The sequence below is a fragment of the Mus caroli genome, unplaced genomic scaffold (genome assembly GCF_978045245.1).
Source record: "Mus caroli unplaced genomic scaffold, Mus_caroli_1 scaffold_11, whole genome shotgun sequence".
Taxonomy (NCBI): domain Eukaryota; kingdom Metazoa; phylum Chordata; class Mammalia; order Rodentia; family Muridae; genus Mus; species Mus caroli.
Window position 1 is genome coordinate 56,454,605 of NW_028227266.1, and position 27,051 is coordinate 56,481,655.

The 27,051-nt window shown below is 49.8% G+C and overlaps 1 protein-coding gene across 6 annotated transcripts in view; it reads right to left on the minus strand.

Moving 5' to 3' along the window:
* The window catches only part of Ccdc33 (coiled-coil domain containing 33), a 91,913-nt gene extending 70,939 nt beyond the window's left edge, over positions 1-20,974 (minus strand). For 4 of the 6 annotated variants that reach the window (XM_021172514.2, XM_021172513.2, XM_021172511.3 and 1 more), the window contains exons 1-2: positions 4,714-5,065; positions 375-538 (exon numbers count right to left, since the gene is read on the minus strand). In XM_021172514.2, coding sequence (XP_021028173.1) covers positions 375-538; positions 4,714-4,734 — 185 coding nt within the window. In that variant the 5' untranslated portion in view covers positions 4,735-5,065. Of the gene's footprint in view, positions 1-374; positions 539-4,713; positions 5,066-19,224; positions 19,342-19,440; positions 19,770-20,570 lie in introns of those variants that run through there. The other 2 variants (XM_085844665.1, XM_085844664.1) reach the window with 1 other exon arrangement.
* Between the last annotated feature and the right edge of the window lie 6,077 nt (positions 20,975-27,051).

Genomic DNA, 27,051 nt, shown 5'->3' on the forward strand with positions numbered 1-27,051 from the left:
ATTAGCACCTGCTGAGTTTTTCTGTTTGCTTTTCTAGCTCTCATTCTTCTGGGTGCTGTTTCTCTTTCTAACCATCAGTTCCTAGATGCTCCCCCACCTGCTGGGGACAAACTTCCAATGCCCTGGAACTCAGATCCTGGCTGGTAACATTCCCCTTAGCCACCCCTACCTGACACTGAGCACAGCCTGGGTACCACAGATAAGGGCCTTGCTCCTGTGAGGTCAGGCCCTGCTCAGCCCTGGCAGCAGTCACCACACAGCAGGGGACAGGATGGGACTCCCATTTGCACAAAAGCTCAGTTTCCCAGTGTTCATCAGATGGTTTCTGTCCGCAGACCCATCCCCAGCCCTACCCAGTCTCCCCAGCTACTTACACCACCACGTAGGGCCATGGTTCAGAGCCATCCTTGCCAACAGGAAGGTTGGTAGCTCCATATAGAGTGACAGTGATAGTCTCCTTATTACAGGGAGCCAGGTAGTTGGCGTCAGGATATGGGTCCTGGGAGGTATCCAGGCGGCCCTGTGGTTCTTCAGGAACCTGTGGAGAGAGCCAGGGCTAAGCGGACCCCTCCTGATAGAACATTTCTCTTCACTGTTACTGGTAACCTCTACCAGGCAGGTCAAAGCTTTTGACTGGATAATTTACAAAACAGAACAAAAATCTCGAAGACATTTCCTAAAAAACTGGTGATGGTGTTGCACACTATACAATCCCAGCCCTCAAGAGGCAGGAGGATTAGAAGGACCAGAAGTTCAAGGTCATCTTTGGCTCCTCCAGTTTGAGGCCAGCCTGGGCTACATGAGACCTTGTTACAAAGCAACAAACATGTCAGTGAGTTGGCTCGACCTTTGCTGTGAGAGCCTGGTGACCCGAGCTGGATTCTGGGAACCCGTGGTGGGAAGAGAAGACTGACTTCTAGAAATGCATGCTCTTGCACTCACCCACACATAGACAATAATAGTAAATAAAATAAAGAGGATATGATTAAAAAAAAAAAGAGGATATGATTGGGAAATACCAAGTTTACATTTCAGATGAGTCTATGATTTTTGTGTCGAGCTGTGCTCACAGTCTCGGCTGCAGGAGACTGGAGGTGGCCCGTGGCCACAGGCTGGCTAGGCCTGACCGACCAGAACCTTTTCCTCTCTGTAACATCACCCTGCTTCCCTGACTACAGAACAGCAGTGCAGGAAGCCATTTTCTCCTCACACACCGCATATCCTTCAAGGTTTCTCTCCTTTCTTCCTTAGCCTTTGGTATGTCTCCTCCTGCAGAAGGAACCTGCTTCCCCTTCTCTCTCTCTTTAGTTTGCAAGCAGTCTGTCTGTCTGTCCGCAGGCCTCTGCTCCTGCATACACCTCTGTCTGTAACTTCCCAGTGCCATGTGCCCCTCAGGTCCTAGGGACCTTAGACCACCTGTGTCATCTCATATCCACCCTACGGGACAGTGAGGGCTGGGACAGTGAGGAAGCACCACTCAGCCCCACCCTCCTGACTCTTGGCACAGGAAGAGGAGGCAGCATGGCTTAACCCTGGGTACATCTAGGAATGCTACTTCATTCAGATCTTCAGGACCATGGTTCTGCATGGGGGATCACAACAGAAGCCATGACTCCCTTAATCATTCCTAGCTCCTCTTCCCCACCTCAGCCTTTGTCCTGGTTCTTCCATTGCCTGGGCAGCTCTTTCCTGAAGACTTCAAACCCTGCATCCCCTGCCCCATCCCTCACTTGCTGCAGGCTGTGGTCCCTGCTTAACAAGTTGTCTCATTAGGAGGTGAGAACAGGGCTTCCCAGCCCTAGACATGCCAGCTCTGTAGAGACTTCTCCTCTTTCTATGACTAAGGATTGAACCTGTTCCCTCCCCCAACAGGACCCAGCAGGGCCTGTCACCATCTGCAGAGGTGTTGATGAGAGTTACCTCCCCCACCACACACACACATGGCAAGGGTAGGGGGAAGGGAACCCTGCTAGTGGAGGAGGGGGGAGCATTCACACACCACTGCCTCCCCTAGATCAGAGGACTTCCTTCTAGTGTACTACCCCCACTGTGGGTCCTACCATAACCAGCGGTCACCCAGTAGGTTTGTTTTCCTGTTCTGGTATAGGAGTGACAGCAACTGACAAGCCAGGAGATCTAGGTCTTAACACCTCTGTCCTTCTGAGACGCTCGGTTCCCTGCACACCAGTGGGAACGTCTAAAATGATTTGTGACTGAGCTTTTCCAGGGCTTGGTGTGACTAAGGTTCCCGGAAGTTAGGCTAGGAGAGGTAACTTGATGTCCCTTGTACTGCCAGATGGACACCCTTGCTGCTGCAAGGACACAGCCTGCTGTGACATTCTAGGGGTGCAGAAGTGAGGGCCCTTAGCATGACACTTGTCTAAAGGCTTCTCTGACTCCTTGGCAGCCCTGCAGGCCACCAGGCCTCTGCCAGGTCCACAGATTGGATGTCTCCCCTCCCTATCTCCATACCTCCCTCTCAGGACAGACTTCCAGGAAACGCAGCTTAGTGAGAGCTGGGTGGGAACCGCTGTGCTTCACTTGTGTGCTTGAGGCCAGCTGTTAGTCAGGTACCTCCTGGTGAAGTCTGTAGGCATGTACCCCATGGGCATGCTGGGCCTAGAGCCTGAAAAGCTGGGCTAAAGGTAAGGCTTATAGAGGGGACAGGTGGTAAGCCAGGGCTACCAGTCTTCACCTTTGCCTCTTTCCTTCCTCATGGGTCTCTGCATCAGAACCAGTGTGCTAGACCTGCCTCTGCCCTTGGTCACACCGAAGAATTTGTGAAGAAACAGAATATCTATAAACCTATAGCTATCCTATATACACTATACCCATACCTATATATTCTATACCTATACCTATATATACTAGGTTACAAAGTGAGGAGAAAACTGTGAGTGAAGCTGCTAACCCTGGGCAGAGAATCTTTTTCTGAGAGCAGAGCTTTATGCTCACCTTAGCTCTTAGGCCCCACTCTTGCTTACCCATGCAATGACACTAAGGTGCAGAAACCAGCAGACTACAGTCTCACAGACCATAGACAGCAGGCTGGTAGTAAGCTCAAAGTCTGCCCATTTCCAAGCAGAGTTCCCTCCGCCACCCCTTAGGATTTGGGCTCTGGGCAGGTTTGAAATGTGCTGATCCAACGCCTTGCCCATCCGTGCAAGTAAACTTGTCCTCCACAAGTCAGGGCTAGCTGGCAGATGTCCTTGGGAATCCCAGAATGCTCGTTGCTTGGGGCAGCATTGGATTGTGAGGAAGTGTGAGCGCGGTAATGGGGTGGTGGGGGGAGCAGCAGACAAGCCAAGGCTCACAGGGGTAGGGGGTTGGGAAGTAGATGGAAGGTAGGGGGCAGGCTTCTGCCAGAGACTGGATGAAACAAGACTCCTCTTTGATCCTATCCCCTCTTTCCAGCAATCTGGGAAGCCATAGAATTCTATGAAGCCCAGATCTCTCTTCCAAAAGGGTCCACATCTGAAAGCACACCAGCCAGAGAGGCCACGCTGAGTCTGCCAGAGGGATGCTAGGTTGAGAGGGTCTGGTGACTCCAATAAGCCATTTGGGCAATCTATTAGACTTCGGCAGGTGTTGGGCTTAAAAAAAATGGTCTCTCAGGCCAATGCGATGGCTCAGCAGGTAAAAGTTCTTGCTGCATAAGCCTGCTAACTTGAGACGGATCCCATAAACCACATAAAAAGCCAGATGAGGGGACATGCATCTGTAGTCTTAGCACTGCTGAAGCAAGATGGAGAGCAGAGACTAGAGAACTCTCCAGAAACTCATAGGTCACTACCCTGGCATGCGGGATGAGATCTTGTTTCAGAACAAGATAGGAGAATACCAAATCCCCAACATGCGTGCACACACACACACACACACACACACACACACTCCACCTCCACCATCACCACCAACAAAAACAGTACTTCATAACCCTAGCTTTAATAACTAACCTTACCTAGGCACTAGGATAGCCCATACGGCCCCTTTGTATTGAGGGAAAGGGCTCAGGATATGAGACCTCTCCACTCTTTCCACGCTTCTTCACCTGGGCTCATTTCCTGGGTTACTATGCCTGCCTGAGGGCTTGCAGCCTTGGGATTTATGATAATGGCAGAAGTTACAGTGCCTGATGCAGGAGCTCCTTTTCACAGATGACACAGGGGTGAGAAGCAGCTCAGTGGGAGAGCACACACTTATTACGTACAAGGCCCCAGGCTGGCTCCTCAGCTCCACAGAAACGTATGCAAAAGGTCAGAAACCTCAGGGAAAGTAACCAGTACGTTTGATTACAGTTTTTCAAAATTCAGGCTGGGGAGTTAGCTTGCAGGTAGAGCCTGCCTGGCATGCACAAAGCCCTTGAGTTCAATCTTCAGTATGGGGGGAGGGAGTGGGGAGGGGTACAGCAGTGATCAAAACAGATTCGCCCCCCAAATCCCTTCTTTGCAGAAGGGCAAGATCTGTGTTCAAGGTGAGGGCAAGGATGAGGTGAGAGTTGGGGCAGGGAACATCCATATGGCCAAGGATTGCACGGTGGCTGATGGGCAACATCAGCAGGATCTCAGGCAAGGGCAGGCCAAGTCAACCACAGCCTTGGGGCACTGCATTTCATCTCTGAGAGCCTCAGAACAGAACATCTAATCACCACCACTCTCCTCTCGCAGCAGTGACTGAGGCCCAGAGAAGAAACACACTTGTCACTGTCAGCCTCACCTTTGTCTTCTGTCGTCCCATCCTCTTGGGGGCAGAGTGTTCACTTAGCAATCTAGGGGGTTAGTATCAGCCCTGGGTATGGGCAGGCAATCAGTCATGGGCCTCGCCAGCCAGCAGGCCCAGGTGCCTTGAGTCTTTACCCATCAGTGTGATCTCATGGGTGCCACACACTGCTTTGGGGGCTGGACTGGGTAGGGGATTGTTGAGTGGGAGGATGCAATCTGGATCTTTCTCAGAAGTGGGAGATCCTGTGGGTGGAGGTGCCTTAGAGTTTCTGGTCCATGGACAGCTAAGCAGGAGGTTAGGGAACTGATTCCTGGCAGCCTCAGGAGGGTGAAGTGGGGTGATCCTTGTTCTGTCCTGGGAAAGTACAGTTTTCCATTTAGCTGGATCACCTAGGCAACACTGTATGACATCACAGGATAGAATCAGCCACGCAGATGCAGTACAGCAGGGAGGACTCAGAAGCTCTCCTCTCTTTCCCCTGAACTGCTTGATGAGCAGCAGTCCCTGCTGTCCTGTTCTGGGTGACTATGGCTAGCTCACCACACTGTGTGCCTGGTCCCTTGTTCCTATCACAGCACAGAAGACCCTATCACTACCTTCAGAGATGTTGCAGAGAAGAGGATGCAGTAGTCACCTAGCCTCTTCGGATACTTGGTGTCTTCCTTCTGCCTCGCAATAAACAGCAGCCCGGGAGACGGCTCAGGCAGTAAAGTGCCTGCCTTGTGAGCATGGGGACCTGAGTTCAGATCCCTGAACCCATGGAAAAAAGCAGGGCCTGACCGCACGCACCTGCAGTCAGCTCTGGGAAATGGTGGATCCTGAACTTAACCCACCAGCCTGGCCCGTGGGGAGGCCCAGGAGTAGTAAGAGAACCAGCTCTGACCTGAGACTGAGAAAGAGACCTGACTTCAACCTCTGGCTTCCACGTGCACAAGTGTGGACATGCACACCCACCACGTGCACACAACTCCCCCTCCCCCTCCATGAACAGGCTCACATGCATACGCCACACAAAATAATCATTGCAAAACTCAAGGGGCGGTTTCCTCTCGGAGGGTGGTAGGGCTATGGGGGAGAAATTGGGGAAAGGACTGAAACATACATTGTTGGTGACTCAGTTTTTAAAAGATTCACTAACATTTTTGTGTGTATTTTCTGCATGCACGGCTGTGTCCCACATTGTGTACGTTGCTGGATGCAGTGGGCAACAAGAGGACTCAGGTAGAAAGATGTGGTTCAAAGTCAGGCTCTGCTCCTCCTTGGGTCTTCCCAGCCCCAGGGGTAATCTACCTGTACAAGTCCAAGGACAGTGTCTGTCTGTCTTAGAGACCCCATCTAGACCTCCCTTCTCCCCTTAGTACCCAGCTCTGATACCATCTCCGTTTCTTTCCCCTTCTGCAGAGCAACAGGGTTGGATGAGTTAGAAACACAGATGGGGTGTTTTTTGGAGCCCACCACTCATAGCTGTGTGACTGTAGATAAAATATTAACCTCTCTGGGCTTTATTTCCCTCCCTCATATGATGAGGAATCAGGGCCACTCTAGGAGCAGAGTGAGACAGAGATAAAGTGCCTAAGTGCTCATTCTGGAGCTTGGACTTGGCTTTGCCTCACAGACATGGGCTAGAGAAATTACGGATGTCTGCAGATGCTAGCCATACACTTCTAACCCAGGGCTTGGTCATCACACCCTCCCGAAGATACCCTAGCCCATTCAGTTCCGTTTCCAGGCCTGTTCCTATGGACACAACACCCCACCCTCTTTCCTTATCTGTGGGGTCTCACTCAGGACCCCCCCTCCCAGGGGGTTCAGAAGGAAAGAAGCCCCCTTTGTGCATGGAAACAGCTGCCTCCGTTTGTATGGTTGTGGGGCAGCCCTTACTCGGTGTTCAATGCTGGCAGAGAGAGGGCTGGGGGCTAAGCAACGCCACCATTTCTCTCTAGGTCTTTATTTTGACAGCTGTCAACTCAGGCAGTTCCCTGAAGGCATTAATTCCTCTCAGCCCTCCGTGTGTATAGAGTAGGTGCTCCCTTGGTGGCTGAAAGAAGTAAGACCGTGCAAAGATCCTGTGCTCTGACACAGTGTTGACTCCATAGTCATCTGGCCAAGCCTCGGGGGGTTGCCCTGACCTCACATCACCTAGGAGTCTGAGGCTCTGGGTTTCTGTGGAGATCTTTGGCCTTTCCTTTGCTTCAGTTATAGCTTCAATAGGGTCATGTTAAGCCGGTTCATAGTCTCTATTAAAATGACATCTGAGTCTATGCTTTAGCCCCTGCAGTCACACTGTGCTAGGGACATCCTGTTAGGGTGGGTCTGTGGTTCCAGCTGTCTTCTCCCTACCCTCCGTCTTTGGGGAGCATGGACTGTGGGGTCCCTTTGTAGGGTATCCTGTTCCTTCTCACCAAAGAACCTGGAGACAGAAGGGACCACCTCCTCCTCAACAGCTCTGGCAAGAGGGCAGGCAGGCATCTTGCAAGGCAGTTTGAGTCTCCACTATTGTCACTTAGGATGTGGGTGCCTCTCATTTGAACCTTTCTTCCTTTCTCCTTTCTTCCTCTTTCCTACCCTGCTCTGTATCCCAGTGGGTGATTCTCAGCTATGACCACACTGGACTCTACTTGCAGGGATCTGGAAAACTCCATCCCAATTGTGGGTTGTAGCCTTCCATCCAAGACTACCCAGGTTACTGTCCCAGAAAGCTGTCCTTTGGGCTAAGCTCATCTTCCAAACTCTTGCCTTTCAAGTGTGGGCCGGAGTCAGCTGCTCTGTGAGCCCTTCTTGTAGGCCTACGCTCTTGCCTGAAACCCTACCATCGCCACCACCGTCCTCCCCCGGCACCTCTAGACACCCAGGCATTTAATGAGCATATACTATGTATGAGTCGGGGCCGCATCCAGCAACTCTTAAGTACACTGTCTCAGTTAAACCTCGTGTTATGACCCTTGCTTCTCTCTTCGTCATGAGGATAGGTGCTCTAAGGAAACAGACCTGTTTATGGTCAGCAGCTCTGAGGACAGAGCTGAGATTTGAGTCCAGGCCTGATGGCTGGGACTTTGTGAGCATGCGTGGCAAGCCCTCTGAGCATGCGTGGCAAGTCCTGTTGCGTCTCCCTTTCTTTTAGGAGAAGGAGTTACATTCCTATTTCTCTTTCAAAACCAGGGTAACATGGACGGGGTTAAGACCAGACACAATCGTCTGTGGGCTGTTTCTGTTGTTACTGTTTTGTGCTGGAGAGAGCATAGTAGGCAAACTCTCTACTATCGAACCCCACCTCAACCACAGCTAACTTTTTGAACAAGAGCAGGCAGATGGCTCTGTGACCTCGAAGCTAGATGATGGCATCAAAAATGAGCAAGCAGTGTATCTTGGAGTATCATCTGAGCAGAATGCATGGCATCTGGAGAAAGCCACCACTACCCAGCACTAACAGATCACTTGGCCCTGTCACCACCTGGTAGCGTCAGGACAACTGAGCTGTGGCCGGTAGTATTAATGTGACCTTGGTCCAATTTTGGCCACGCCCTGTGAACACAAGCTACAGTGACAGGACCCACTGGCCACATTGGCCACAGTTAACCGTAGTAGTCCAGGAGACTACTTCTGCCTCTCCTCAGTGCCTTAGTATGCAAAGGAAACCTTAGGGAACCTCAGTAAAGAGATGCTGGGCTGTCTGGGTGTGTCTATGACGATCTCTGTGACTATGTCTCATGGCCGCCTGTTCTTGCAGCCTCTAGTCCCCAGGACAGTTACGGCATGCAGTATAAAGTAAGCAGGAGAAAGTTCAGCTACGAAGTGCGTGATGCCTTGGAATCCGTAGGGCTCACCTTTAGCCCTGATCTGCTGGAGTCCCTTTGACCTTAGACACCTCAGTGGCCTCATCAGCTAAGCAGCTGTGCTGACTTGACTCCTGCAGAGAGCCAGAGAACGCGGTCAGGAGCAACGTGGTAGCCCAGAGGTTTCCCTCACCTTTCTCCCAGTTTCTGTGATAGAGAGCACCCATGGCCCTGGCTTTGTCTCCAGCAGACACGGGGGTGACATGTTGGTTAGCTCTGCTCCCATCTGTTTGGCATGCACCCTGATTGATTGCCCTGCTGGAAGATTCTTCTCCGTGTTGAGTAACCAGAGCTCTCATCTGAGGCAGCTCAGGCCCCACTGTCAACTCATAAATCACTTTGCTAAAGATGCAGCGTGGCTTTTGAACATTTTTCTCCTAAAAGAATCGATAACTCGTTAACAAGCGATTGAATAAAGGGTAAGCGAGGAAGCTGCCTGCTATTCCCTTCCATTAAGAAGGGGCAGAGGTGGTAGGTACCCTGCCAGGGTGGAGGGTGTCTATTTACTAAGCAGGAGGCTGTTGTTGAGCAACCAGTCTTCAGCATAAGCCTGTGCCTTCTCAGCCCCAACTCTTCTAACAGTCTGGTCTGCCTGTCCCCTTCACTCCATCTCTACTCTATACCCATGCTCCAGGCCCTTCTATAGCCAATGGTCTCCTCAGCCTTGGGGACTTTAATTATGCCACTCTATCTGCCTGATGGTCTCCCTCCATGGCTGAAGTCATAGGCAGCTGACTGCCACCAAATCTTCCCTGAACCCTGCCCACTCCTTTTCGCACATAAAGACATCAGACCCACAACTCATAGGCTTCCTCTTCCCAGAGCTCGTGAGCCACCATTTACTCCTCTAGGACAGGGTCTGTCTTCCTTGAGGTCAGGGAACATGCCTGGTGAAGTTGTGTTCCAGCGGCCAGCACAGCACAGCAAAGTTTGTATCAGTAGGTGCTTGGAGAGTGAGGGGCATCAGCACGGAATCCCTCCCTCCCCTCTTCTGCTTTAGCCTGGAATGGTGATGTCTGCTTCTCTAGTGTGGCACGTCTTGGTGCCTCTCTCCCCACGAGGGTGGATAGCATCTGCAAATCTCAGAAGAGTGAGTAACCTATAGTGGGTACCTAGTATGTCACAGAATAATGTGTATAACTTTGTATAGGCTGATCCTCTCTATAGTTCCTATTTATTAATGATTGTTGTTGTTTTGAGACAGTCCTTGCTATGTAGCACTGGCTGGTCTAGAACTCCTTACATAGTCCAGGCTGGCCTTGAATGTGTGGTGCTTCAATTGCCTCTGCCTCCCAAGTGCTGGAATTATAAGTGTGTACCACCATGCCATATCCTGTAGTTCTCATTTTAAAGACGAGGAAACTAGGGCTAGGAATGTAGCTCTCAGATGGTCGAGTGCTTGCCTGTTGTATACAGTGCTCTATCCAGCACTGCATAAAACTGGGCATGCATCCATACATGTAGGCCTGTAATCCCAGCACTTAGGAGGAAGGGCCAAGGAGAGTAATAAATTCAAGGTCATTTTTGGCTATGTAGCATGCTTAAACCAAGGCTGGGCTACACGTTAAGAGGAGGAGAAGGAAGAGGAGAAAGAGAAGGAGGAAGATGAAGAGGAAGAAGAGGGAGGGGAGGAGGAAGAAGAGGAGGAGAAGGAAGAGGAGGATACTGAAGCCACACTAAAGAATTTGTATTTCTCCCAGCACCCTCCCTTACTGGAATGCCTATAGATAACCTGGGAATCATGGAACAGTAGAAACCAGAGCACCCATCCCAGAACAAATCTTAAGGCTGGCTCTGCAGCCAGGATGAAACAGAAGGTCTGAGGAGCTCCAGTTATAGGAAGCCACTCATTCAGGCTGCCTGGACCTGGAATGGCGCTCTCTCAGACCTCCAGCTCAGCACTGGCTACTCCTGCCCACCATTGCCTGCTGCCTCCACCAAGAGAGCAGAGCCTTTGGCCCTAATCTCATTTGAGGCCATGAAATCACATTTGCAGTGTGTTAATGCAGCATGGAGCTGGCCCAGCTGTCTTGTCTCCTGGCAGAGAGAGGAGCCTAGAAAGCCATCTCGCCGGGAGGGAAGTCTCTTCAGGAACACCAGGAGACAGAAAGCAATTATGCTCTAAGAGGAAGATTAAAATAATGTCTACACTCGCCATGCTAACCCAAGGGCCTCAGAGCCATCCAGTCTGCAGTGGCTTGGGGCAAGCTTTCTTCTGTGTGGGGGAGACATTACCAGGCCCTCACCCACCCCCAAATCACCACCTCCCCAGTAGTCTCCAAGTCCCCCCCCCAAAGAAACCAACATGTCCCAGGCCCTATGTCCTGCCCCAGCTGTCCCTGCTTAGAATATAGCCTCTGAGAAGCCCAGCTTCCCAAGCTCTTGCTGTGTGCCTTTATGTGATTCACATTGACCCTCAGTTCAGTCAGGACATTTTCCCCAGTCCTTATGACCCAGGAATGGAGCTGCATGGGGGAAGTCCCACTTCTGAAGGTCAGCAGAACAAGAACTTTCCATCGTCTACCTCCCTACTTTATTGTCCTGACTCAATACATTCTGTCTACATATACATTACATGTACATATATGCATACACAGGAGTGCACACACACATACATACACACATACACACAAACACACACACACACATGTGTGTGTGTGTTCTGTGGCCATGGAGTCAGTCAACCCTAGATTAAAAATTTAAAAATATTTGAAAAAAAATAGTTTCTAGGGTTGGCATGCTCAGAATGCTCAATGTCTGGGTTCGACCTCTGGCACCTCAAGAATAAAATAAAATAAAATAAAATTCCATCTGAACTGAATGCATTAACTTTTCCTTGCTATGAGTCTCCAGACAATACAGCGCAACAACTAACTACAGTGCTCCAGCATTACATTAGATTTTACAAGGGATCTAGAGATGAATTAAAATGTAAATTAAAATGTATAGGAAGAGCCAGGTGCATCTGCATACTCCTCCTGTAAGCCAAACATTTAGAAGGCTGAGACAGGAGGTTCACAAGCTTGGGGACAGCCTGGGATGTCTAGTTAGACCCTATCTCCTACTACCACCACTATTACTATTACTACTAAAACCACTATTACTATTACTACTACTAGTAGTAGTACCACTACTTGCCTTGCTAACCCAAGGGGCCATACTACTACTACTATTAGTACTACTACTAATAATAATTAAAGTATTCAGAAAGCTGTGTATAGGTTTTATGTAAATACCATGTCATTTTCATTTAAAGAACATGGGTCCCTACAGATTGGGCCTTTGAGAAGTCCTTAGAGTCAATTCTCATGATGCCAAGGGCAAGGGTACCATCTTCTCCTCCATTTCTAAAGCCTTCCCAGTTTCTGTTTCCTCCTTTACCCAAGGACTTCCCAGTCTCACTATGTTGCGCTTGTCTCTCTGAGGGGTTCTGAGAGGCCAGACCTGGCTCAGAATCAGGGACCCACAGACACTGCATGGAGGAGCTAAGGTTCCCTGCAGGGCCAGGGGAGGATGTGTGGTTCCTCCTGCCTCCATGGCTGAGTCCAAGGTGCCTTCCAAGCTGGCTGTTTTTAAGGGAGTTTGGGGGATCCTATCTCCTCCAAGAAGCTTTCTGGACTGCAGGGAAGTCAGCATTTCTCTTAATCTTCACAAGTCATCTTGTGAGGGAGACATTATGCTCCCTCTACAGGGGAGGAGACAGGGTCAGAGAAGTAACATGAGTCCTCCAGAGGCAGTGGGAGGCAGTCAACTGGAGTTCACCCTGAGTGTTAAGTTTGACTGTGGTGCTTGCTAGGGTAAAACCTTCATTCTTCAGACAGCCTATCAGAGGGTTTACTCATGTGCTGGGGATTTTTGTGCAACATTCCTCCTCTACGTCTCAACAGCCAGTTCTAGGGAGCCACAAAGTTTGTCCTAAACAGACATCCCCAACTTCACTCCAGCCTTGATCCCAAACCACCCAGTCCATGAGCCCCTCACTGTGACAGTCAGCTGAATACTGGTAACCTGTCTTAACTGGTCTTGGTATCACATCATATCATATCATATCATATCATATCATATCATATCATATCGTATCATATCGTAAGATGCCACCAGGAAGCCAACTACTTCCTTCGGTAGTTTCCTTCCGCTTCTACCGAAGGAGTCAAAAGTGAAACATTAGGGTCCCCTTCCAAGGGACCGAGGAAGAGCTTGCAAATTGTGAGTCTGCCTGGCCAGGGACACAGTTAGTTGTCCCTACCCTGGTCCTGACTGCTAGAGCAGAAAGTCTGGAACGGGCTGTGGAGAACAGGATTCCATCTTGGCTTTGCTGCTGACTCTGCAGGACCTTGCCTACTATAGGGTTCAGTTTCCTACACACACACACACACACACACACACACACACACACACAAACGAATACTGTCAGGCCACCCTGGCCTCCTCCTGAGACCAATCTGATGCTTTAATTGGGGTTTTTTGGGTGCCCAGGGAGGTATGGACTCTGCCTCTGTCCGTCTGGCTCAGAGCAGCTTCCATGACAGAAATCCCAGAGCCTGTGGAGACACCACTTCCTCTCCTTGGTAGCTCTACAAGTCTTTACTTCCTGATTTCTCCTTACCCGCCAGTTTCTTTCCTGGCTCCATACCCTGCCTCTACGCTGTGTTCCTTCTGAGAGTTCCATGAGAACCCTGCTCTCTTCTGCCTCATCTATCCTTGAGGCATGGCTCAGCCACCACCCTGATGCCTGTGAGGAGGGCTTTACACCGTCAAGTTCCCATCCTTTTCCTCACCCAAGCCCCGTAGCTTCCCACTAGACTCCACTGCGCCCATTGCTTGGCTGAGGACTACAAGGCCCAAGGAACTTGGGGACTCTATCTGAGTTGTAACTGTTTAGATGGAGCTGGGAACTGAGGTTCAAAGCTACAATCTTCTAAATCCTCCCCGAGCCGCTGTTCTGCAGGGGTCTGAGGCCTTGGGCCTCATAGATATGGTGGGTTTGGAAAGTCACTGTCCGTGCCTTCTATCTCCTCCCTGTGGCTATCTGGGCATGTCTCCAAGGGCTGGACACACAGACACTCAGTCTGCTGCTTGGGAAAGTGGATAGAATGAAGGCATGTGTGGGTGGGTGGATGGATGAATGGATGCCACCTATGTCAAGTGAAGTTGGACCACAGTACCATAGGGGAGGCTGTGCTGATCCCGGTAGGCCAAGCGTCATGGAGACCAAAGCATCCAGGCTGCTAGCTTTCCCTGCTGCCTGCCCCCATCTGCTGTCAGAGTTGAATTAAATATCAGTTTCACACAGTGCTTTAATCTCACCTCATACATCACACATGCCATGTTCCCAGGCCTCTAACTCATTTGGTAGAGATTGTGCTCTGGAGTTTGTACAGAGACGAAGCCAGGAGGCACGGGTCTAGATGTAGGGGGCATGTGTGCTTCTCATGTGTGTGTGCTTCTCATGTGTGTGTGCTTCTCATGTGTGTGTGCTTCTCATGTGTGTGTGCTTCTCATGTGTGTGTGCTTCTCATGTGTGTGTGCTTCTCATGTGTGTGTGCTTCTCATGTGTGTGTGCTTCTCATGTGTGTGTGCTTCTCATGTGTGTGTGCTTCTCATGTGTGTGTGCTTCTCATGTGTGTGTGCTTCTCATGTGTGTGTGCTTCTCATGTGTGTGTGCTTCTCATGTGTGTGTGCTTCTCATGTGTGTGTGCTTCTTATGGACTTGTCTTTGGGAGAGGACACGGTGTGGTTTTGCACACACACAATCACTATGTGCTTGTGTGCTCCTGGGAGCCTAAACACCTGTGAAGGTGATTGCTGGGGGTGACAGGTGGGGATGTGCACGGTTCCCTGGAGCTGGGCTTCGACTGGCTAAGAGGACCTCAGAAACAGGCACCTCCTTCCTCTCCATCTCCCCCAACTGGACTTTTTCTGTCTCTCTCTGTCTCTCTATCTCTCTTTATCTCTATCTTTCTGTCTGTCTCTCTGTCTCTCTCATACACACTTACATGCAGATACTCTCACCACCATAGAGACAGGCTACACCCCTCCCTGTGTGGGTGACAGCGCTCTCTGAGAACGCCTTGACAGTTGCCTTTGTTCCTCAGAAATAAAAGAAAATCGAGGTACAAAGGGAAACCTCAGGTAGCTTTTAGCAGGGCTCAGCTGCCTGGGGCAGACTGTGTTTAAGCTAGAGGCACTTGTCACTGGAGCTGGGGAGGGGGGTGCGGGGGGCGCCTCAGACCCCGCCCAGTCCCTATGTGGTAAGAGGGGTGGGAGGGTGGATGGCCCCATCATCACGTTTACTCAAGAAAAAGGCTCTTTCAAATAATGGCAAAGGAGAGAAAAAAAATCAATGAAAATTGATAGGAAAATGTAAAACAGGGCTCTCTTTCTCTCCCCTCCCCGCCCCCCCCGCCCTTGTGTGTGTGTGTGTGTGTGTGTGTGTGTGTATGTGTGTGTGTAGAGAGAGAGGGGTGGGGTGGGGTGGGGGAGGGGCATTTACCAGGGCCTAAACTGACCAGCTTGGGGCTCCAGGCCCGGAAAGGTGGGGGCTGGGAGTCAATCCCTGGCACGTGCCTGCAGAAAGGGGCTGGTGGCTGGGGGGAGGGGTGGCAGCTGAGTCTCTAACTCGAGTTAAGAGAGAGATTAATATATTCAATCTGCTCCAGGGTAATTGAGGGAACAATTGGAGTGTTTTTCTAAAGCCCATAAAACTGCCTCATTTGCAAGGAAGAAGCTACCCCTGCTGCAGGCCGCAGATTTGATGGAGGCAAGACAGCAGAGAAGGGACAGCTTGGGGATTCCGGTCCAGAGCAGATTCTCAGAGAGTCAGCGGTATCAGCCAGGGAAGGGGCTGGCAGCTCTGTTCTAACCTGCGCTCTCGCTCTGCACCTCCAGCCACTTCCTATATGTAGTCCTGCACCTATCTCCCAACCTGTGAAATGGGCCACTGCGTTCCTCTCTACCAGGACCGTGGCAGGTGGAGCTTTGAAAGACCAGAGAAGCAGGTCGGCACGGAAGGACGGGGGACAACAAAGAGGTGCCCAGGCCTCCCTCCCCACCCTTCCAGGCCAGCCCCTGAGAGTGAATGGGCAGTAAAGAGTGGAGTTAATGAAATCCGCATCGTGCGCCTCTCCCCCTTGAACCACTCTAGTCTCCAGGGCAATGGGAATAAAGCACGCAATAGCGAGCAATAAAAGGCATAATGAATTTAAAAGCAGCCAAGAGAGGGAGAGTGAAGACTGGCAGCACTCCTGCCCGAAGCTGGAGGGTTCCCGGGGCGGCGAAAGTGCAGACCTGCCGCTCTAGCCAGAATCGCGACCAGGAAGAAACAGGCAGGATGGGGGTGGGGAGAGAGAGGGAACAAAGGGAAAGGAACAAGATTACCACCGAGGTGTAGGGACAGAGGGTGGAGGTGAGCTAGCCAGCCACTCCGCCCTCTCCTCGGCCACTTGGTTCTCCTCCACTTCTTAATAAAAGCCCCCAGCTTCTTAGTGGCAGAGCTACAGTTAGAAGCCACAGGCTTCGAGCCAGGTGCTTCTCATTTGGTGATTGCTTTACTAGCTTTCTTCTTTCTTTCCCTGCTCCTCTGGGGCAAAAATAAATAAATAAATGAAAAGGTGTTTTAAATGGAAGAAATAAAAAAAAAAATTAAAAGCGTCTTTTAAAAGGCTCCAGGGAAACAGAATCATTTCTATGAAACAAAACCATGATTGTTAGGAAGAGGTACTGCGGGGTCGAGCTCATCACACCCTCCTCCCTCTTCCACAGGAACCTGGACCGCAGGGTCTTGTGGGAGGAAATTACGGTTCAAAATCGCAGGAATCCCCAAGGTGGCCCCCGGAACTATAAGCAAGGAATTCAATTCATGTTTCCAGAAACTCCTTACCTGGGGATTTCCAGTTCAAAGTTTCCCTCTTCAACAGCTCTGCCTGTGGGAAGATGTCCCTCAACTAGTGACCTTTGAGGGCACAATGGCTCAGGGACTGAAGACACCAGTCCTCTTTTTCCCTCCCCAACCTCACCAGGAGACATAGTAGGGTATTTGGAAGGGGGTAGCTGGTCATAGCTAAGGCTTGCCTGCACTTTCTACTCTTCTCCCCCAGGTCCCTCCTCCCAGCACTGTACAGACCACCTGCTTCCTCTCTGATCACTGAACCATCTTTTAGACAAAGACAGAGGAGTAGTTGTGTGATCTCAAAGCTTCCAGGAAGTGAATACAGGTAGTATCAGGTAAGGGCAGGTTTGTAAGGAAGCCCCTTTGCCCCAGGGGAGGATGACAGCCATTGGCTGCAGGGAACTTGGGGTAGCTCCTGCCAGTGTACTCCTAGGGTTCTCCTTGGTGAGTCAGGGCACCCCTGAGGGACCTCCACCCTCGGTCTCTGGCTGCTCATGTTGGAAATAGTTTCGGGAATAGTTCCTGCTAACCGCCCCCACCCCCTGGAAAATATTAGCTCAGAGCAACATTTGGTGTGGCCATTTAGAACCAAGGACACCATGGCTAGGAAGCAAAAGGATTCAGACTCAGTCAGCAGATATGGATACTGAGCCCTTTTCCCTGTAGCCCCGTTAGATGCCTGCCTGCCCTTCATCCTCTTGTTCTATTGCCCCACCCCATGACCTTTAACTGTTATGCTTGGGAGAAAATGTCACACACCATGCAAAGCAAAAAGCACCCTTGAAAACAAAGTCCTACACTGAACCAGTTGTTGAGCCGTCTGGTGGCAGCAGGACTGAGAACAGGGTCGAATGGATGAACCCTGTGCTGGGGAAAGCTTCCTGGAGGAAATGCCTTTGAATTGAAGCTTTTGCTCCTGGAGCCCAGAAATTTGTTCTTAGGCTTGAACTGAATGTTGCTGAGGTTGCTCTGGAACCCCAAAATGAAGTTCTCTCTTGTCCCTTTTATTCCCCCTGTTCACTGCCTTCCTCTCTCCTCTTCGGCTGTCAACCAGAAAGCCAGGGAAGCCCCCCTCTCCTGGGGAATGTCCCCTTTCTTATGAAATACTCTTATCTGGACTTCCTGTCCCTATCCACAAGGCAGGGAGACAGTATGGCTGCTAGGGTTCCTATAGCTCCAGGATACAGGTCCAAAGAGCAATAGAGCCCCACTAGCCCTTTGTGTCCTGCCACGGCCCCCAGGTATCTATAGGGACAGGAGCTTGCTCTCCTTAGGCTGAGCTGCTGGGCTGAGTCTGTCTAACTACAAGCCCCCGTCCCTTGTTCACAGGGAACCCTCCATTGTCTGTGGCTCTGGCACTGCCATCAGGGCTGTGATTGCTGACCCCTCCCATCCCCCCTAAGGGGTGCGATTTTCCTCTCCCCTGAAAGCTATTTTCTTGTCTCCGTAGAAGCAGACATCTGACACTTTAAGAGGGAATATGGCGCAGAGATGATAGCTTTAAATAACAGAAATTAGAGCTGCTGAGGTCGACTGCAGCCATCGTGCCAGCCCCCTCTCCCCCCAGCAGTTCCCAACCTCCTTCACCCACATTTTACACTGTAGCCTGAGTACACCGTCCACATCCATGTGCCTCAGGCTGGCCAGGCCAGGGAGACCCAAAGAGCAGGGACAGTTCCTGAGTTCTTGGCCTCCTCCAGAGTGTCCTGTCCCTAGATGATAGCATTAGACAGAGGAGCTGGGCCCAGGCTAGGAACACAGGGAGTTTCAGCCTTACCTAGACTGTCCATCTCATCCATAAACTTAGCCTCCAGAACAGATTGGGGCTGAGCACAGGAGTGGGTTAGAAAGGTGTGTTCATTGATTGAGAAATGAATGGACAAAGGTCAGAGTGGGCCATGTTAGCAAACCAGGAGGCCTGGAGGAGAGCAGTGCTTCTGGGTCCCTGTCACATGCTGCCTGCTTACTTTACATACAATCCTGTCCTTGCAGGCCCCTCCCACACCTCGCTTTTTGCCTCCAGAATTGAATACCTCCCTCTGCTTGTTGCCAGGATAGCTTCAGCTCCTCCCACTTCTTTCCCTATTGAACCTCTCCATGACCTAACTCAGTTTCCCTCCCTGCCTCTACTCAGTGCCAGGCAGGGGGGGGGGAGCTAGAGAGAGAGGGAGAGAGAGAGAGAGAGAGGGCGGAGGGACGGGGGGGGGGGGGGAGGGAGAAAGAGAGCGAGCGCTGAGCTCCATCTCAACTTGTCCCTCTGCTGCCAGCTGACTGAGCCACCTTCTTCTCTTTGCTAGCTTATACTAGACCTCACCCCTGGAACCTTTTCCAAATTGCTACCCGTAAACCTCACTCACCTAGTGTGGGTCTGACAGATAAATACAGGATGGAGGAGCCCATAAATGAGTGAAGAAGGAAGCAAAGAGCCCTTGCAAAATGACACATCTAAGAAAGCCTTTCCTGGGCTTACACCCCGACCCCTTTCAGAGCCTTCATGACAGTGTCAAGGACCGTGTATAATACCAATATTGTATCCAACTGTATTGGCTCTAGTGACATTCCATACTTAGTGGCTGTCCTGGCATTGGGTACCACATGCTACTATATATGTCCTGAGGTTTCCAGTAACTATTGACATTTCGTGGAACCTAGAATCCTGAGGTGTGTTTTCTCCACCTGTGCAACGAACTACTGCTTGCTCTGTGAGTTCTCAATTGGATGTGATGCCTAAATGAGAGATAACGTAGTAGGGAACCCTCCCACAGAAGGGCTGGTGCCCCTCACCTGAGCCGGATGCTGCCAGGGTCCTGCTTCCCAGCTGAGCCCCTCCTGGTCACTGTCAGTGCTGAATGGGCTCACATAAGATTCTTCTATCTTGTCACTCAGGGCCTCCCTCGAAGTCTGCTGAGAACGTAGGAGACTGAGGTTGGGGACTGTAGGGCTGCAGACAACCAGTTTCATCAAAGGCTGTGTCCTGAACTGGGACCCAGGAGCACCCACCTGTAGCTCTGGTTGGCTGGGTTCCAGAAGACAGTCTGAGACAGAGGACCTAGGGGCCCTGTGCACATGGAAGGCCACACTGTAAGCCAGGCCCCCACAGTGGCGGGCTGTGGGGTCCTCGCTGGCTCGAAGAAGAGCCAGGTTGCCACAATAGCGGTACAGGTCTTCATGATCCTGTGCTGTGAGGTTCATTCGGGGCTCATCTGGTCGTGGGTAAATGGGGAAGATGGCCTCACCTACCCTCTGAGCCTCCTGTCCTGAGGATCCATCCAGCCTCAGAGCCTCCACACGAAGATGTGCATCACTCTGCCCATCATTCTTACAGAACCCTGGGTGGAGAACATGGCTTTAAATGTGGTCTTTAGGATTTCCCTCCCTTCTCCAAGGGGTGAGAAGGACATCGAGGGCCCTGGGGCAACTTGAACTGAATCCAACCAGCTTGGCTAAGAATTCCCTTGTGGCTGACTCCTCTCAGCCCTCACTCAAGACTCCTTCGGTTTACCTATGCCTCATGTGACCCCACCAGAGTGAGGAGGCCTATAGCCCATGGGATTGTTCTGTGTTCTGACACCAGGGAAGAGTTTGGCTAACCTTAGCCTGGGATATACACCAGGACTGTTGTCTGGTAAGTCCTCTGTCTAAGCCTGAATCTTCTAGATTAGTTAGCTAGTTTTGACTTAAAATTCCTGCCTCTTTGTACCCAGTCTGGAAGCTCCCAGAAAGTAAGACCAGGATCTTCTATCCATTCATGTCTGTCCAGTCTCTATCCCTACAATCAGAAGGAACTCAGGGGGCTTCTAGCATCACTCCATCCATGTACCATTCACTGCCTAGGTCTAAATGTGCTTTGGGCTTTGTCTCTATCAAATTCATACCCCCCTTTAGTTCCTCTTCACCTTTGCCCTCTATGAGAACAGTTTCAGCATCCACACCACACTGAAGGAAGCAAGAACTTTACAGGACCAGCGTTTGCCCAAGGCCACATAGTCACACAGGCAGAGCTTAGAATTGAGGCTGGAGCTCTGCCTCTGGCTGTCCAGGTCCCTTGCAGTCCCCCAGGGTCCTGATCAGCTCTAGGGCAGAAGTCCCAAGGATCCTGCTTCCCCCCAACCCTTGACTTCACTTTATACCTTTGGGCAGAGTGAAGATAAATTTGTTCCTGGTGAAGGTCAGGCTCTGGCCAGGATCCTGCTGCTCAATGACCTCAGTGACAGCTGAGCAGGCTGGAAGGGGGTCCTCATCATTGACTTGCAACTGCACCCCAGCGCTGGAGCCTGCCTGCAGTGGGTTCTCAGCTGACAGCCTCAGGGCGTACCGGCCCTCTTCATTAAATCCCACACTCAAGATCTCAAACTCCAGGTCCAGCGTCTTCTCTCCAGCCTTCAGTCTCTGGCTCAGCAGGGATGCAGGGAGGTAGGGATCAGGACCTCTAAAGGTCATGGCTTCAGCCAGGGTCAGAACTCCAGGCTGAGCCCTGCCCTTTCCTGCTCACAGTCCCATCCTGGGTCCAGTCAGAAAGCAGACAGGTTAGGCACTTGGGGCCACACCTCACCCTTCTCTGTTTGTTTGAGAAGGATCCAGGCAACAAGCCAGGAAACTGAGCCTGAACTGGGGAACAAAGGCATCAATTAATTCTTCCCATTTAGCATTTGATCTGTCAGTAAATATTTATTGAGAACCTACTATATATGAGGTGCTGTCTTGGGCATTTTGAATATAGCAGTGAAATAGACACATTCCTGCCCTCCTGAAGCCTGTCTTCTAGTGAAGGTAATGGGTAGAGAAGACAAAGATAAACAAGAAATATGGAAAATGAATGATCAGGGCTGGGACTCGGTCAGTATTGGTGCACAAGCATGAGAACCTGAGTTTGATTCCCAGGACCCATGGAAACTGGAAATGGTTGTGTATGCTATGCTCATTATTTTAGTCCTGGGGAGGCCCAGGCAGGAAGTCCATCTAGGAGAATCAGTAAGTTCCTGTCTTAAAAAAAGTAAAAGAGTCCTGAGGAATAACATCTGAGGTTGACCTCTGGTGTCTACATGCACACACACACATGTGTACCTGTACATACAAACACACACATGTGTACGTGTGCACACAAACACACACACAAGCATGCACATATGTGTATCTGTACACACAAACATACACACAGATACAAACACATACACATGTGTACCTGTACACACATTTGTACTCATAACATATATAAATCCTTAAACTATACACACACATGTGTACATGTGCACACACACAAGCATGCACATATGTGTACCTGTACACACAAACATACACACAGATACAAACACATACACATGTGTACCTGTACACACAAACATATACACAGATACAAACACATACACATGTGTACCTGTACACACAAACATATACACAGATACAAACACATACACATGTGTACCTGTACACACAAACATATACACAGATACAAACACATACACATGTGTACCTGTACACACAAACATATACACAGATACAAACACATACACATGTGTACCTGTACACACAAACATATACACAGATACAAACACATACACATGTGTTCCTGTACACACAAACATACACACAGATACAAACACATACACATGTGTACCTGTACACACAAACATACACACAGATACAAACACATACACATGTGTACCTGTACACACAAACATACACACAGATACAAACACATACACATGTGTACCTGTACACACATTTGTACTCATAACATATATAAATCCTTAAACCATACACACAGCATGTGCACATGCATGCACACACACACACACAAGCACATACACACACAACCAAATTCTCAAGTGTGCTAAGAGATGATATACTTCATACATTGTATAGAAAAATGGGGGCACATGGGTATGTGGTATTCAGAACTCTCCATTTCTGGGGAGCCTGTCTCTACCTGGAAGTCCTTAGTGTGGATGTGGGAGAGGTCTCCAGGGTAAGGGAATGTATGGTCCATGTCTGCTTCTGCAGCCAGCTTACCTTATACAAGACACACAGCTTTACAGAGAAGTTGGCCTCTCAAAGCTAGGTTGTCAGTCTAGAGTCTGTGCTTCTTTGCCCTGGGTTTCAATGGAAATCAGAGGATCCTAGACACTATTCAAAAAAGACTAAGTCTGCTGCCACCACTACCACCACCGCCACCATCACTACCTACTGTGTCCAGCACAGTCTTGGGCAGTACAGGAAAGAAGGATAATGGTAGAAAGAGACACAAGACTCTGGGTTCCCTTTAAGAATGAACAAATTTTATTTTCCCACTGCTGTTTATATATTAATCCAGCTACTAGAGATGGCATTACAAGCAGAACTTGAGCAAGTATCTTTTTAATATAAATATATATATACATATGTATATATATATGTATATGTATGTATATATAATCTATTTATTTCTATTTTATGTGCATTGGTTTTCTCCTGCATGAATATCTGTATGATGGGTCAGATCCTCTGGAACTGGAATTGCAGACAGTTGTGAGCTGCCATGTGAGTGCTGAGAACTGAACCCAGGTCCTTTGGAAGAACAGACAGTGTTCTTAACCACTGAATCATCTCTTCAGCCCCAAGCATGGTCTCTTTGACCTCCTTATCTGAGTTCTTTCTTTTGCCCTTCCTTGAGTTTGTGGCCTAATTTTTCTCCCGCTGGGGGACATTTGCACTGGCTTTATCTCCTGCCTGCTGTTTTCCACAGTCATGGGGCCACACATCTGCGTCAGGCTTTGTGCTTGAGGAAGGAATTTCACACCATCTGGACCTGAACAATTAGCACCATCACCACCACCATTAACAGAACCATTGTCACCCCTGTGTCACTACCGCCATCCTCATCATCGGCTGATAATGTTAATATCATTACCATTGGCGATGACATTCCCCTGAGCAGTTTCACCAGACAGTCTTGTGGTTCTATAAGGTGGACAAAACTAGTTCCTGTTTTCTAAATGGGCAGCATGAGGCTGAAAGAAAGTTCAGGCACGCTTCACAGATCAAATGGCCAGTGAGAACTGAGCTCTGAACCTAAGGAGTCCAATCAAGCTACATATTCCCTTACAAAACATGTCCTAAGATTGACTGACCCAAAGACGTGATACCTTCTCCTGGAGAAATCCTGTAGCCTGAGGCTGTAGAAGGATAGGTCTGCGTCTGTAGAGGAAGCTTGTGGACGGCAGAGTTTGCATTCAGAACAGTTCTCTTACAGTTAACTGTGTCAGCTGAAATCATTTTCATAAAGGAAGAGGCACTGATCTGAAGGTGGCCTCTGGCAAGCCCAGCTAAGGGTCCCAGTATATGTGGCAGGCTTCCTTTACAACTATCAAATTCAGTTTCCTCTGGTCCCCAAGGAGACAGTGAGGAAGAATTCTAGTGACTCAACATATAGGTGACATTCAGGAGGTCCCTTCTCCCTGGCTGTTGGTGCCTCTTCAGTATGATGGGCAACAGTGGGATAGAGAAGTCATCCTATAGTTCTAGAGGTTTGGAACCCTGAAAGCCACACAGGGAAAAGGCCACAGAATGGCTGGGTTTTTTTTGGTGGTGGTGGTGGGGGGTGATGGATGGCAGAGGCTACCTGAAAACTTGCATGTGGCCAGCCATGAACTAGAGGCTGTGATTTGTTTCTGCCTGTCTGTCCTGAAACAACGTGGCTTGCTTAACCAGCTCTCTTCTTTTATATGTCTGAAGCCACTTCCAGAAATGTCATAGATGAGAATCCATCTGACCTGCTCCAAGACCCAGTGACCTCTGCACACTGTACCCTTCCCATGCTGCTCCAGAAGGCGAGGCCTGTGTGCAGAAGAACTGAGAGTTTTCTCAGCTGGGCCTTCCATTCCCTTCAGAACTGTTGTTCTCCCCTATGACCTCTCCATATTGTCAAATGCCTCTGAGGTGGCTTTTTAGCTTCAGCATAGTTTAGGACCCTCTACTATCTGGCATCCCACCCTTTCCAAGTATCCCTTGCCTACTCTGTCTCTAGGATAAACTCTCTCTCTCTTTCTCTCTCTCTCTCTCTCTCTCTCTCTCTCTCTCTCTCTCTCTCTTTCTCTCTCTCTCTCTCTCTCTCTCTCTCTCTCTGTGTGTGTGTGTGTGTGTGTGTGTGTGTGTGTGTGTGTGTTGCATGTACTTAAAAAACAAACCAAAAAAACACAAACAAAAACGAAATTGATGGGATGGCTCAGTGGGTAAAAGCACTTCTTGCTACCAAGCCTGACAGTCTGAGTTCGATTCCTGGGACCTACACAGTGGAAGAGAACTAACTCCCCAAAAATTGTCCTCTGATCTCCACTTGAGCTCCCTGGAACAAAAGTTCACTCATATACAATAGATAGATAGATAGATAGATAGATAGATAGATAGATAGATAGATAGATAGCAGAAAGACAGACAGACAGGCAGGCAGATAGATGTAAAAAAAATAAAATAAAGAAAACAACAAAAACCCTTGATCTGGGGAGGCAGCTCAGTTGCTGGGATTCTTGCCTAGCATACACCAAGCCTGACCTTTGATTTCAGAACCACATACATATGAGTATAACACAGGGGGTAGAAGCAGGAAGGTCAGAAGTTCAAGGTCATCCTTGACTACATATCAAGTTTGAGGGCAGTCTGGGCTACAAGAAGAAAAGGAGCAACACCAAAACACCAATTAGTTTTTTGAATTACATATATAGATATAAGCAGATAGGTAAGTATTTTAAAGTACAGTTCAGGAGGATTTTCTCTTTGCTATGTTATCAAGATCTAGATAGAATTATTTATCTTGTAAAACAGAAACTGCCCCCCCCCATTAAATAACAGCTCCCTTCCCCCAGCACTTATTCCCTGGCAACCTTACCTTTTGCTTCCTGTGTCTGCATGCTCATTGGCCAGGCTTCTCCAGGTGCTCCTATGAATGGAGTCTCTCAGCACTGTTCTTTCAGACTGGCTCACTGCCCACAGGATAGCATCTTGGGGAAGGCTCAAATTGCACCGGGCCAGGTCTATCCCGCACCTTCACACTGCCTGCCTTTGCTGCTATGGTTCCTCTGCCCACACTGCCCAGTTCTTTCTGGAGCAAGACTGCGACTCCCGCAGGCCCTCCAGAGAGGCTCTCCTCGGCTACCTTGTACCCTTTCCTGTCCTGTTGCAACCGATGACCTACCTACTCCTTATTGAAGTTTCTTTAGGAAGCATGTGGTAGTTTGTGTGCCCAGATCAGGACAGGTAATAGGGATCCGGGAGGTGATTAAAGCATTATGGAGTGAATGAATGATTCATCGATAAAGACAACTCAGCCAGGGCTGGAGAGAAGGATCAGCTATGAAGAGCACTGGCTGCACTTCCGGAGGACCCAGCTTTGACTCCCAGCATGCACGTGGCGGCTGGAAATCCTCTATAACTCCAGCCCCAGAGAATCCAAAATCTTCTCTGGCCTTTGTGGGCTCTGCATGCACTTGATGCACAGACCTACATGCAGGCAATGCACCCATGTACATTGAATAAGAAGGAGAAAGTGAACACAACACAACTCAGCTTCTCTTTGTGACTCTTTCCTCTGGATTCCATCTGTGAGAAGTTAAGAGCGTTGGGGGCTTTTGAACTCAGCTTGAGGAGCCTTGGTGTGCACAGAAGGGAGGAAAGCCATGACAGACAATGAAGCTGGACAGAGGTACTTAGACTTTCCAGAAGAGTCTTGGTCTCAGCTCTGCAGAGATGGTCATAGCATCCTAGCATGCCACGACTAGACAACAACCATGCTTTACACTTGGAGAAACTGAGTCCAACTGAGCATAGAAAGACAGGTCTGAGCTCCCATTCTTAACAGCTTTCAAAAGGCTCAAACCTCAGGTGAGGCTGTCCTGGATTGCAGAATCTACGATTCCCCTCAGTGTGGAGGAAGGTCTAGGGAGCCAGTGGTGGCCGAAGGCTAGCTTCCAAGACACCTTCTGCAGTCCTAGCATGAAAGCCTTAATGGGGCCCTGGACTCTCTTTTCTTCTACAGAAGAATGGCCACTCAGAGGCTGCTGGGGTCTGGAAGAGCCTGGGTCTGTAATTAGCCACCCCAGAGGGCCTCTTCCTGTTTTCCACAATGGCTCTTTTCAGCCTGCCTGCCAGCACCCCTGGGCTCCTGAGAGCTCTTAGGCCCCCATCTCCAGGCACCTACCTCCTACTCCCTCTCCACCCACCCACTCCCAGCCTCTGCATAGAACTGAGTTCTCACCAAAAGCAGGGATATCGGAGAGTTCTCTGGAAGTTGCTGAGACCTGTAGACGCTCATTCCCTTCTACAGCAGAGGAAACAGGCCAGAGAAAACAGGTGGGTGGAGAGAGTGGGCTCAGGTCTCCTGATGTCCAGGCTGTGGGATGCCTAGATCACCCCACCGCCTCATAGTCCTGCATCTTGCCCCTGTCCCACCCATCTCCTTCCAAAGCCTCCCTCCTTTTAGCCCATCCTGTTCCCTTCAGGTTTGAGTGTCACCAGCTAGCAGGGTGACAGGATTGCAAAGTGAAGTCTGTCTCCACATCAGACTGAGAAACTAAGACCCAGGTTGAAATTTATAATCACTCAGCTTATAGGTGGCAAAGACACAGTCATTATAGAAGCATG